Source organism: Durio zibethinus, chromosome 15 (assembly GCF_047325235.1).
Source record: "Durio zibethinus cultivar Kanyao isolate XHJ-2024 chromosome 15, ASM4732523v1, whole genome shotgun sequence".
NCBI lineage: Eukaryota > Viridiplantae > Streptophyta > Magnoliopsida > Malvales > Malvaceae > Durio > Durio zibethinus.
In genome coordinates this window covers 17,268,977-17,282,242 of record NC_143176.1, presented here as the reverse complement: position 1 = coordinate 17,282,242, position 13,266 = coordinate 17,268,977, and the positions used below count along the sequence as shown (strand labels likewise).

At 27.4% G+C, this 13,266-nt stretch overlaps 1 protein-coding gene across 2 annotated transcripts; it reads left to right on the top strand.

Moving 5' to 3' along the window:
- Positions 1-1,677: 1,677 nt before the first annotated feature.
- Positions 1,678-6,417, top strand: LOC111302405 (chaperonin-like RbcX protein 2, chloroplastic). Of its 2 annotated transcripts, XM_089744639.1 has the most exons (6): positions 1,678-2,175; positions 3,673-3,764; positions 4,524-4,581; positions 5,420-5,544; positions 5,844-5,909; positions 6,013-6,417. In XM_089744639.1, the coding sequence occupies exons 1-5, from the start codon at positions 1,831-1,833 to the stop codon at positions 5,869-5,871; spliced, it is 648 nt and encodes a 215-aa protein (XP_089600765.1). In that variant the 5' UTR covers positions 1,678-1,830; the 3' UTR covers positions 5,872-5,909; positions 6,013-6,417. The 2 variants fall into 2 exon arrangements, with proteins under 2 accessions (XP_089600765.1, XP_022754069.1); XM_022898334.2 differs by lacking the exon at positions 5,420-5,544 and having other exon boundaries at positions 1,685-2,175.
- The last annotated feature ends 6,849 nt before the right edge of the window (positions 6,418-13,266 follow it).

Genomic DNA, 13,266 nt, shown 5'->3' with positions numbered 1-13,266 from the left:
ACTATGGGTAAATTATGGATGATAACAGTTTAATTTGGTTATTTTAATTAATATATAATATTATAAATTTTCAAATTTTGATTTAAATGTTAATTGAAATTTTTTTTTTAAATTGATTGAATTTTTTTTGAATTTTGTCTGTTTGATGCGGTTTGTTAGATTTTAAACTTTATTTTTTAAAATTTTAATATTATTTTAATATAATTTTTAATATATTTAGATATAATATAACATTTTATTAAAATTAAAAAATTATATAAAAATTAATAAAAATATATAATTCAATTTAATTTAAATATTTTTTATTTTTTCACTTTTTGATTTGAAAACTAATTCGAATCTAATAAAAATATTAACATTCAAACCTAAACCAAATCAAATAAAAAAATATCTAAATTAAATTGAGTATTACAATTTCAAATCAATTTTTTATTTTTTTTTCAGCCTAGTTTAAATACTTGCATTATAGAATAAATAAGAGAGATTTGTAGAGATTTATAGTTTTTTCAATTCATCATTAGAAATTAGAGCACAATAGCAAGTTACTTGGACTCAAACCTGGGTGAAGGCAAATTCAAATAGTAATTCGTCTTCCATAACCTATGCCCATTAATATCTTGACATGTCCCTTTTAGAGATTTTAAACCTAGCTTCCATTAAACGAAAACTTAAGTATTGATCATAGCTTTCCATAACTTTATACCTTCAAAGAGAAAGAAAAATTAAAATTAAGAGTACCAAATTGTTTAATAGTTGTCTAACTTCCTAATCTTACCATTGGGTTGGACGTTTTTGTTTCATATCATTCCTTGCTTATTTTTTATTAAAAAATTAAAATTTGAAAATAAAAAATATTAAAATATTAAAATTTGAATAATAAATTCATTGAACATTTTATTTATTTTCTTTTAATTTCTTAATAAAACTACTTATTATTGTTATAAAAAAACCATACTATAAAAATATGAATATAATATTAAAATTTGAAAAATAAATCAGCTTAATAGCCTATTTATTTTTTTAATCTCTTAATAAAACTTTATTGCCTTTCCAAAGAAATAGAATATAGTAGATTACTTACAAAGATAAGTAAGTACAATTGTATACGTGATGCATGATTAATTATTTCTTAATAATGGTATCCGATGCATCCAACAAGCCATCATACTAGTCGTCCTAGGCTTTATTGTCAAGTTTGAATACGAATTGTATACACTTATGGATGACTCTAATTTTCTTTTTTTTTTTTCTTTCGAAACTGAAACTTGAGTTGAAACGTCTCTTTTAGTTGATTGAAGTTCGATGAATTTAAGACGTTTAGACATCAAAGATTCATTCAATCCCAGCAAGACTCACACAAGTGGGAAAGACCAAAGAGACCGATCAAATTGAGCCAACCGTCCTGTTAATTGTTAGAGTCTTTACAAAAACCAACACAAGGAGAATTTGGAGTTTAGGTTTATGCAACCAGTTTTAAAACTTGATAATTTAACATGTATAAAGTTTAAATTGGCTTCGGACGTAAAAATACACGTGGAAGTGACCTTTGATTTTGTGTCTCAACGCATTTTTGTTTCTGACCCCTTTGGCTTAGACAATTTTGGACCTCAAAAACTGTCTGGTTAAGCTTCACCCGCGCTTTCACACGTTCCCACTGCACCAAAAAGAACTATCCGTTTGCCCTTTTTCACATTCTCCTCTTTCCTCATTCATGAATCTTTGACTTCAATCTTCAAACTCCTCTTTTTTGGGTACTTCAATTTCTTTAGTTGGTATCTTTTGTTTGAAGTTTTCAACTCTTGTTTGTTTGAGTTCTGTTCACCAAGAAAGATGGTGGGGGCTTTATCTGTGGTGGGTTCATCAGTTATGGACTGTCATACTAGTCCATGTTTGTGCTTGGATGCATTGCCATCGACCAACATGAACCTCAAAAGTGGTGGGGAATTGGTTTTGCGAAGGAATTCAATGAAAAGAAAGCATGTGGCTGCAAGACCAGGGTCGTTGGAATTAGGCAGTTCTTTTGTAGATTCATGGCAGAATTGGAGGTTGTCTTCGAAGATGATTCCGGGTATTGTGAATAGGAGTACTTCAAGGAAGCAGCGTAAAGGCCGGAGACTTTCGGTCGTTAACGAGTTAGCCGGACAGTATGAAGACAGTTTTGAGGATGTTAGAACGGTGAGATGTTGAAGCATCTTCATAGTTAAGACTTTTGCATTAATTTCTTCTTTTTCCTTTTTACAAGCATACTATTATTATAAGTTGAAATTATAATCATAATTATCGAATTTTTAACATTTATATTGTTATTGGACATTAGTACAGGAAAAACCAATAAACAATCAAGCATGCAAACCAGAAAATACAATTGAAAACTAACATAAGGTGGAATTTGAACCAGAGACATACTGATTTTAGGCATTTGTCTTACTATTTGTTGAGGGTATTTTGAGTGTGGAGACTGGATGCTTTGCTGGAAGCTGGTTTGGAGGTTGGTTTGAAGACTAGAGTGACCTGTAAAAGAAAGAACAGTTAGGGAGGCGCTGAAGGTAGGATTTTGGGATGCGCTCTGATGCTCATGCGCTTCGATACTCAAGTTAGTAAAATTTAGTTGGTAGAGGAAGATAGAGAGGAAAAAAAGTTAGGAGGCAGGTGATCGTGAGTAAAAAGGTTAGAATGAGGTATCTCTGTCCCCATCTTACCTTTTAGAGAGTGGATTGGTGCTGATATGATCAGTTGATAGTTGACTTGTGCTGATATGGCTAGTTAGCTTATCTAATACAGGTTAATAGTCGGATCAATTGAGCTGGTCGCCATCCTGGCACTCAACAGAGTCTGACTGAGCTGACTTGATGGTCAAGACATTGACTGGGTGACCAAGGTAACCGATATTGAAGCCAGATCTCATTGAAAAATTTTGATGGATCTAATCTTAGAGTATTTATAAAAGTTGATGGAGGTAGCTTATTGGACTTCTGATTGTCGCACACCCGGAGATTTGATAAACTGAGCATTCAAAGCAATGGATGCAAATGTTTATCTCAGTAGTGCATTAATAGTAAAAACCAATTATGGAAGACTATAGTCATCTAAGTGAAGCAGATGTTACAAATCAATCTTTCAAATTGCTTAATTTAAGGGTTAATATCTTGAATGGTATCTGGATTATAGTAAAATATTTAATATGATCTTGGAGTTTTAATTTCTAATACGATACTTGAACTATAAATTTTTTAATCAATGTGATACTTACCTCTAATGTAATTAAGTTCAAATAATGATACATGGTTAACAAACAACCTTACAAATATTTCATTAAATAACAGATTCATAGTTCAAGTATTATATTAAAAATTTTTAAAGTTTAAGTTTCACATTAAATATTTTAATATAATTTAAAATCATTCGAGACATTAAGCCTTAATTTGTAATGCATATAAGTTTTGTTAAATAAGTCAAGGTTATTTTATGGTTAACAAACAACCTTACAAATATTTCATTAGATAACAGATTCACAGTTCAGCATTATATTAGAGATTTTTAAAATTCAAGTTTTACGTTGAATATTTCAATATAATTTAAAGTCATTTGAGACATTAAATCTTAATTTGTAATGCATATAAGTTTTGTTAAATAAGTAAGGTTACGTTATTGACTATGATTTTCTTCATGCAGCAATTACTCAACTATTTCACATACAAAGCAGTGAGGACCGTTCTTAATCAGCTCTATGAAATGAATCCACCACAATATACATGGTTCTATCAGTAAGTGGCATCTCCGGTTTAGGCCAATGTTCTATAAAAATAGTTTCTTTTGTTCCGCTTCTGATTATCCTGTTGCTTTCAGTGTTTTAGGCCTAACTGCATAATAGAAGTAACCAAGTCCTAGGGTTTATGAAATAGCAGCTTTCCGAATGATAAAGCGGATCAGTTTTGTTAAAATTCCTCTTGTTATGAACTTATAGGAGTATCAATAATCTAGTGGGGATGCCTACAAAGATTACCAGTAGCATCTTATAATAAGCTGATTCAGTTCTTTTGGATGTTTGTAGTTGAGATTTGATTGAAGTGTAGACATTATTACAAGTAGATGTGGTAATTTTAATCAACATAAGATATATGACATGAAAATGGTACAAAAAATTATACAAAAACATCATTTAAAATTTTTGCAAAAATTGTATAAAAATTTGATAAAAACTGTGTTTCGTGTTTGTCATGTCAAATTCAATAACATGTCAACATGAATTTGACATGACAATTTTCGTTTTTTATACATATTTGATATAAACAAACATGATATGAATACATGACTTGTTAAATTTAATTCGAAGCCTTCTAAATTCTTATAAATCGAAATCAAATCCGGCTTGAAACCTTGTACTTAGCTAATTAATGAATTTTATTCCAAAAACATATCATCAGTTTGGGGACAGTATTCACAGAATGTGGACATAAAGCTGTCTAATTAAATTGTTCTAATTTCTCCTTCACTAACTTCTACATCACTCTTCATTTTGACAGGTTTGTTGCTACAAATAAGCCGAATGATGGCAAGCGTTTCTTACGCCTACTCGGGAAGGTAACTTTAAGAGTCTTTTTTGCTTTAAAATTTTTTTCCACCTGAAATTGAAGGTCTAGAAATTACCTTTCTCTCTTTTGAACTATAAGAATAAATCCATTTAACTAGCTTAAGACAGCAAGCTTGTCAGGTTTGAGAAACCTAAATGGTGTATAGAACCTGAAACTTGTTGCAAATTTTGGTGGTGTTTTAGGTGGGTCTAAAGGAAAATTATAACATCAGAGAATATGGCTTTAAGGCGTATTGTCAATGCCACTTTTCTTTAGACATATTTCGCTCTCATCATATCATGGTGTGCAATGGATGAACCGAATAGCCTAAAAAAATACAATAAAACCCTTTTTCTATATAATTTTATACTAATAAAATCAAACCACTAAGCATCTCTTAATTGGCAAAATCATCTTTCTTATTCAATATTTTCTATAATGTATAAGATAGGGAAAGAATTTTGAACTTTGTGGATCTTAAAAATCTCTACATATTAAGTTACTCGACATATCTATAAATAGAGATTTGATCAAAGTTTGTGTTCATTTAATTTCGTTGATTCAATCAACAATCTTGTTTTTTCATGAGGAATGCATCTTTCTAAATAATTATAATTGCAATTATTCATCTTTAATAAATGAAATATTACTTAAGAATTATTATAACTTATTCCAAGAGAAATTATTTTCCATTTTTTAAAAAAATACAACTTCTGAACTGGGCAGCCGAGTGCCATACTTGAGCATCCAATGGCCTTAGTGTTAAACTGGTTCTAGACACTTTTGTCGTTAGGGTAGTCAGATGCCCTTTATTGGCATTCAACTGTCTTATTGTATTTTTATAACAGAAGATATTATCCAAGCAGCGTAGTCGATTGACCTCAGCTGGGCATCCAGTTGCCCTACTGCATTTTCTGAACAGAAGCTTTTCCTTCTTTCTGGATGCCATGGCAATTGATTGCTCCTATAGAAGGTCTTCACTTATAGATTCTTTTATGTCTTGAATCTTTAGTTATAAAACCTTTTCAAAGCTTAATCTTAACTTTGTTTTACTGCATTTCAAAATTAAGTACATTTAACCACAAACTTTCACAATTTTAAAATATTTCCTCCAAAACTGAGATATTATTTTCTTTCTTGATTCTTTCAAGTGACAGAACTACAATTATAATCTATAAGATATCAAACTAACCTAAGGTAGAACCGTGTATTTGATGTAAAATATTGAAAAAAAAATGGAAAACTGAGGTTATTCATCTTTGGCACTGACAGGAGAAGCAAGAGCTTGCTGAAAGAGTGATGATAACACGACTTCATTTGTATGGAAAATGGGTTAAGGTAATGAGGTTTACTTGTTTGTTTCTATAACATTTGATGCAAAAAAAAAAAGCTGAACGAATGGAAATATCCGTTGACCCTGTATGTTGTTGTGTTGGTATAGAAATGCGACCATGCTCAAATATACAAAGAGATTTCGGATGAGAACTTGGGGTTGATGCGCGAACGGCTGATGGACACAGTGGTTTGGCCCTCAGATGATACAAACACAGAGAAGATTGACTGAGGGGGCTTAGGTATCCTTTCTGTGCAAAATCAACAAGGTTTGGTCCCAAAGAATGTTGTTACATTAATATATTTTCACCCAGCTAACAAGCATTGTTATATGCTGTATATTATAAATTTAGTTTAGATCCCTCTCTCTTGCCATTTGAACTCATTCTTTGTCTCCTTCTGTGAAAAACTCACTGCTTGCTTAAGAATACCAATGTTTAGGGTACAAAGTGGATAAAGCATTTTTTATCCTTATTTTCTAATTTATTATAAATATATTCATATTTAATTGATATTTTAAATTTATCCATATTTTCATTCTCGTAGGTATTTAATAAATATAAGTAATCTATAGCTTTTTAAAAAAAAAATAAAAACCAAAGTTTTTATTTTACTTTATTTTTATTTTTCACATTTATTTTTTTTATAAATATATATTAAGGGAAATTTTTTTTATTTTTTACAGTGAAATTTTTAGGGTTTATAAGTAGAGTTAAAAAGATAACACATATCCTTTAAAGTATATTTAAAAAATAAAAAAATTTAATTAAAAATATAAATGAAACATTTATCAAAATTTTAACATCTCTTGTGGAATTAAAAATTTACAGTAAGTGTATCAAATATTAACTCATATATTAATATATATTTTTAGATAAAAATATAATAGTTCTAATTAATCTAAAATAAATTTTATATTATTTAATTAAAAGTTTATTTATTAAATATATATAAATATATATAGGTACAATTATAGAACGGATATTATATTATTCTTTTCGTCCATGTATTTAATAAAACTTTAAATAACAATTTGTATTTTCAAAATTTAATATTCATTTGAATAAAAAATTAAAATTTTCATCGTAAATGAATACGATTGAATAAGATTGATATATCTATACTTGCCCTGTTTAAGGCAAATGTGAAAGTATGGATTCTTTAGCAGAGGAAGGTTTCCTGCCTTCATTCTTACATTTTTTTACGTAGTGGAATTCCCAACTTGAGATCTCTCAACAACAAAGCACTCCAGTATCTCACCTCTAAAAAAAAGCTTGAAATTAGTAGATGCCCTTAGCTTCAATCCATGTCTGGTCCAGAGCTGCTTCAAGACCTCTCTATTTTACGAATTTAGGATTGTCCTTTGTTGAAGCAACAGTTGCAGAAAAACGAAGGGGGAGATTGGTCCAAGGTTGCTTTTGTCCCCTCTATAGAAACTAGCAATGTGCCTATGCGATGCTCTGGGTATTTTTTTTGAGCAATTAAAAATAGGAAGATTTATCATATATATAATTGGTAATAGGAAAGAAAAAAAAAAAAAAGATTCTTACAGCTGTATTAAGTTTGTGACAAATTGAATGAGTTAAAGTTCTAAGCCATTCAAGGGGCATAAGAGTAAAATGACAAAAAACATAATATTATAATTCTAGAATAATTAAGCTGTTCATGCATGATCACGATAAATAATCACTTCAAATAACTGCATAAATAAGGAAACTTACCGTAAGTTTTAAATCATAATTATGTAAAATTAATATAAGTTCAATTAAAATTTTAATTTTCTAGACAAATCTCTAAATTTTTTATAAGTATCAAATATATTTTTCTTTTATTTTTTTGGTACAAGAAAGACCTGACCAAGGAGATTTAGGGAACGTGAAATTACAAATTTTAAGAATTGAACTCTAACTTTCTTTTTAGCTTACTTTAATTTTTCCTCACAATATCATTTTCCACTTTTATTTTTACTTTAAATCTATATCTCATGTTGTTGTAATTTTTTTTAACAAAAAAAATTATATTAGAACTACTTTACAAAAAGATAACAAAATACTATAGTTTTTTATTTCAAACTTTCATCATCATTTTTTAAAATATATATATATATATATATTTTTTGTTATGATAAAATGTCTAATGATTGATTTATTCGTATATCTTTGATATTTCAATTTTAAATTACCAAAAAATCAAAAAAAAAATCTCATAATTCATTAATAAATTGTGTAACTAGTAATTTTATCTGTTAATTTTAAATCCTGTTATTGTTAAAATATAATTTTGTCATAATGCTATTTTTATTTTATAATTTTATGAACTCATCATGTTTTTATTAATTAGTCTATTATTTACATCAATAATAATATTTCTTTTAAAAAGATAAAATATTTCTTTTAAAAAAATAAAATAAAGCATATTATGTAGACACTCATTTGTGTTCGAGATCAATCGGACCAAGTTTTATTATTTTTGTTATATTATATTATATTTTATTATAGTCTTATCATATCATATTGTTATTATTAGTCTATTATATGGTATTATATCATATTATTATTTTATTTTATTTTTTCTTCCTTAACTACCGATTGATTAGAGTAATCAAAAATTGAATTTTCTGAATCAAAGGGATTCAATCAATACAGTCAAAGTTGTGATTCATAATCAGAGGATTTTCGAATGCATCCAAACAGATCAGCAAAAAAAACATTGCCATGAATCATGCTTGGACAGAATCAATCTAGGCTTGAATCTGGGATTGGATTCTGTCCAATCCCTAAAACTATTACTATGGACTACTTATAAATTGGACAATGTTATACAAAATAGAACAGGGGTGGATGTTGATAAGGAAAGGCGTGGTATTTAAAATTTCTGGAAAAGCCTTCTAGAAGTTAAGTTTATGGGATTTTGGTTTTAGGAATTATGAGTTTAGTTTGAAATTTTTGGGAAAGATTTGGGTTTAGGATTTCTATTCTAGAGTGCAGGGATTAGGATTCTAGGATTTCTAGGTAGGAGTTTAGGTTTTTCTAAAAAATTTGGGGTTTTTTGGGTTTTTTCTTGGTTTTCTGGTTTTTCTAGGTTTTATTAGGCTTTTTTGGGTTTTTTTTTTTTTTGGGTTTCCTGGGTTTTTAGGATGAATATTTAAGTTTTTGATTGAATTTCCTAGCAAGGATTGAATTTTTTGATCAGTTTTCGACTAGATTTTCAGAAACCGATGGGTTTTGTCCAGTTTTCGATTGAAGTTCTTAAGTTATTTTTGATTTTTTTTAGAGAGAAAAAAAAACGTTTGGGGCTAAAGAGAGAGAGCAAAGGATTTCTGAAGAGAAAGGACCAAATTTGGCTTATATAGCAACCAAAAACGACAATGTTTTGGACAACCCAAGATCTGTGCATGACCCACAAACCCACACACCAACCCGCGTATAGACTCAACCTGAATCGCAGGTTTTTCTTTTTCATTTTATTTTTTTTTAATTATTTTATTTTATTATCTTAAGTTTTTATTTAATTTTTAGTTTTTATTTAATTCTACTGGTTTTTATTTTTTAAAAAAATCTTTTTTTTAGAAAACAAAAGAAGCAAAGAATAAAAACCAAAAAAAAAAAAAAAACTTTTCATAATAAGTTTGAAAAACAAAGAAATAAAATTAATAAATAAAAAAATAAAAAATATATTTTTCAAATAGGTTTATGAAATCTACTAAACTATTGAAAAATTTCATAATCAATTTTTAAAAAATAAAAAAAACTAATAAAAAATAAAAAAAATATTTTATCATCCAAACAATTGGAAGATTATTTTCTAAATTAAGTCTTACCAAACTATTAGAAAACTTAATGAAATCCTTAAAATTTTTGTAAATCTTTTTACAATAAAATCTTATCAAACTATTGGGAGACTTTACTGATTTTTTTTAATAAAAAAATAAATAAATTCGATGACGAAGCCTTTTCAGGGTATGATACTAGTCCTTATGAATACTTTTGAAGTGAGAGAATTATCTTAAATTGCTACCAAACTATTAGGATAATTTTAAGACTATTTTTTAATATTTAATATTTTGATAAAAGCATAAACACTTTTTAAAACTTGGATAATTTGAAATTAAACTGATACCATCTTTTGATGAGCGCTGTGAGGGTGTTATAACCTTTCTCACGCGTAATCGCACTTTCAGACCTAAAATTTGGTTTTGCAGATCAGATTTAATTAAAGAATGGTTCAATCCAAGAACTATGTGTCATTAAAATTGTTTTAAATTGAATAATTATCATAGGTATAATCATCTTTGCGATTACAAATGTTTGCTATGGATATATTTATTTTTTGCTTTTAGTTTTTGTTGGTAGAATTCCATATAGCAACATCAACTTTTATTTAGATACACACTTATCTCATTATCTCTTCATTCTTTATGACTATGGCCATACCTTATTTACATGATGTTATAAGATTAATTCATACTTGGTTTTATATTTACTTTGATTTCAATGTTATAGAATGAGTTACTGGGGCTGGGTGAAAAGAATATGAGAAGAATGGGCAAACAGTCACTCATCAACTTGCTAATATAAAATAAGTGAGTAAAGTTGCATTTTTTTCTTTTGAAGCCCTTTGACTTACAACATAAATTAAGAAACATTATATATATAAATATATGAATTATGTTATTGTTATTGAAAATCTATAAACAATATTCTTGAGTTCTATTTCATAAGCATTTGGTAACTTTATTCAAGAATTCCAATAACCATTGTATGTATGTAAATATATATAATGTAATGGATGGAGTTATTCGATTTGTAATGGTTTTATTACATATTTTTCATCACCTTGATGATGCTTAGGCTATGAAGAATTGAATACAAATAATTGGACCTACTTTGCTTGATAATATATTATAAGAAGTTTTTAGTTGGCATTTATATCTTTTGTTTAATGTGTCCTTAAACTATACTTCACACTCTAAACTTAGCTCTTTATGTTTAATATCTTAATATTGAATTACATAAACTCTTTTATTTGATAATTATTTTTTTACCATTGAATAATGAGGAGGGATTAGATGCATATTTAAAATTTCTTACAATTCCTATAGCAAAGTAAGTGTGGGTTTTGCTTTCTAATTTACATAAAATTTTGTCTACAGCTATTTATCAATGCAAGACATGTCCATTTTAAGACATAAAAGAAAATTTTTACTTTGTTAATGATACTTTTATATTTTCACACACTAAACATAAACGTCTTGGGACATTGAAAAGATTATTGAAATTATTACTTACTACTTTCGTCTAAATAAATATTTAAAAGGTAATGATCTAAATAGCTTTTAAATTATTATACTTTTTTAACATGATATTTATACAAAAAAAATTTAATTAAATATCTAAATTAAATAATTGACATGAATTTTTATTAACAAATCTTAAAAAAATTTAGAAGATGGTTTAAGAATGATGGGTAAAAAAACTTACTATATTTAAACCATCTTATTTTTAGGTTTCATTTGAATGGTAAGTGAAAAAAAAATATTTTATCCCATCATTTTGGGAGTTGGGACTAAATATTTAGATACAAGTGCATTTTACTGACAATTTCCTTTTATTAAAATTTTATAATTGTTTAATCATAATAAAAAATTATATAAAGGTTTATGATTTATAAATGTAAGCTTCATATAATATTTTAATGGATCCTATGTTATTTTACATTATCATTGATTAATTGTATTACAATAATTATAAATAATATACTTGCCTTAAGTCCAATATCAAAATACATATAATGGCGTGATAAGAATTACTTTCTACTCATCACCCATATGAAACATTAATAATATATAAAGTTATTATTTAAGGATAAATTATTTTTTTTATTTGTTTACGAAGGACAATATACTTCGATGTATTTGTTATATTTATTATTTTTTTAAGGTTATAAGTTTGTGCATAAAAAACTCCATAAGTGATTTTATATGTATTTACGTGTTTGTTTATCTTGCAAATAAAATTATGATGTTTAACTAGAAGCTCTACATATAAATATACTAGTTTGTAAAGTTTTTAAAATTTATCGATAATTTTTAACATTAAAAAGTATTATATTTGAGAATATGAAAAATAAATAAGAATTGATTTATTTAGTATATTTATTTATTTAAGAAAGTAATAAAAAAAGTTAATTTAAAATTCATTTTCTCAATTATAAATTTTAAATTGATCAAATTATGTCAAAAAGCATTTATACTTTTACAAATTTTGAATTTTTTTATTATAATTTATAAAAATTTAATAATCATATTATTTTGATTTGATAATTTTAATTTAATTATTAATTTTATCAAAATTTTTATTAAATGTTGACGTAACATTTGATATAATTATGTACCTATTAACTAAAATGATATGACATTTTGATTTGTTTATAGTTGAGGAGAGCTGATATGGATTAAATAATATGGCATAGTTTCTAATCCACATCATTTTTACATTTTAAAATTTTTTCAAAAAATCTTAATAATTAATTTTAATTTTCTGAACTAGTAACTGAAAATTTTTAATTTGAAATAAAAAAAAATTTCTGAAACGTAAAGATAAATCGATTGAATTCATTCAAATAGCCGGCAACTATACAAACTCATATTTTAGTGATCAACTGCCGTTCACTAATGTAAGAATGTCACCAAAATCTATTCGGAAGCTCCTTTTAATCTTATCTACAGATTTATGGACTTTAATTTCTTCAAAATTCTATTTTTTTTCACTACAAACCGAAAGAAACCGGATCCTAAAAACTTAAATCTATCGTCACCTTCGATATCCAGCAAATTTTTTCCAAGCCTTACCCTTATTTTTCCCTAAATTTTTACCGTTGAAATTTTGAAAAATTATTTCCCAAAATCCCATGAGCTCGAAACCTTCAAATTTCTAACTTTCCTTGAAGAAGGTGGTAGAGTACTTGAAGAGCTAGCACTTGATACTCAAAAAGAGGCCACAGCTCAACTCAGGTTACTTGCCGAGCTCAATATGGATGGATAATCGGATTGCAATAGCAAATTGTGGTACCATGAGCTTGTTAATTGATTTGCTTCTTTAACCATATACAAACACTTAACGAAAATTAAGTTACAGCGGTTATTAACTTATCAATTAACTGCAAGCACAAGCAAAAATAAAAAACGAAGCAAAAATTCCATTAAGGATTTGAAGCAAAAACTCGAAAACACCCTCGCCTGGCCTGCAAGCTTAAAACAATGGCATCTCTGGCGTCTCTTCAAAACACAAGAATTTCCATTACCTTCTCTTCCCACTTAGAATCTTCAATTATTAACAAGCACTCTCTCGCTCTCAACAAGGAA

What these genes read in the sequence shown, in the direction of transcription:
- LOC111302405 (XM_022898334.2), top strand. Translation starts at nt 1,831, where the DNA reads ATGGTGGGGGCTTTATCTGTGGTGGGTTCATCAGTTATGGACTGTCAT. An exon ending in GTTTTGAGGATGTTAGAACG is followed by an intron (nt 2,176 to 3,672) that starts GTGAGATGTTGA and finishes TTCTTCATGCAG; the next exon opens with CAATTACTCAACTATTTCAC. An exon ending in CAATATACATGGTTCTATCA is followed by an intron (nt 3,765 to 4,523) that starts GTAAGTGGCATC and finishes TCATTTTGACAG; the next exon opens with GTTTGTTGCTACAAATAAGC.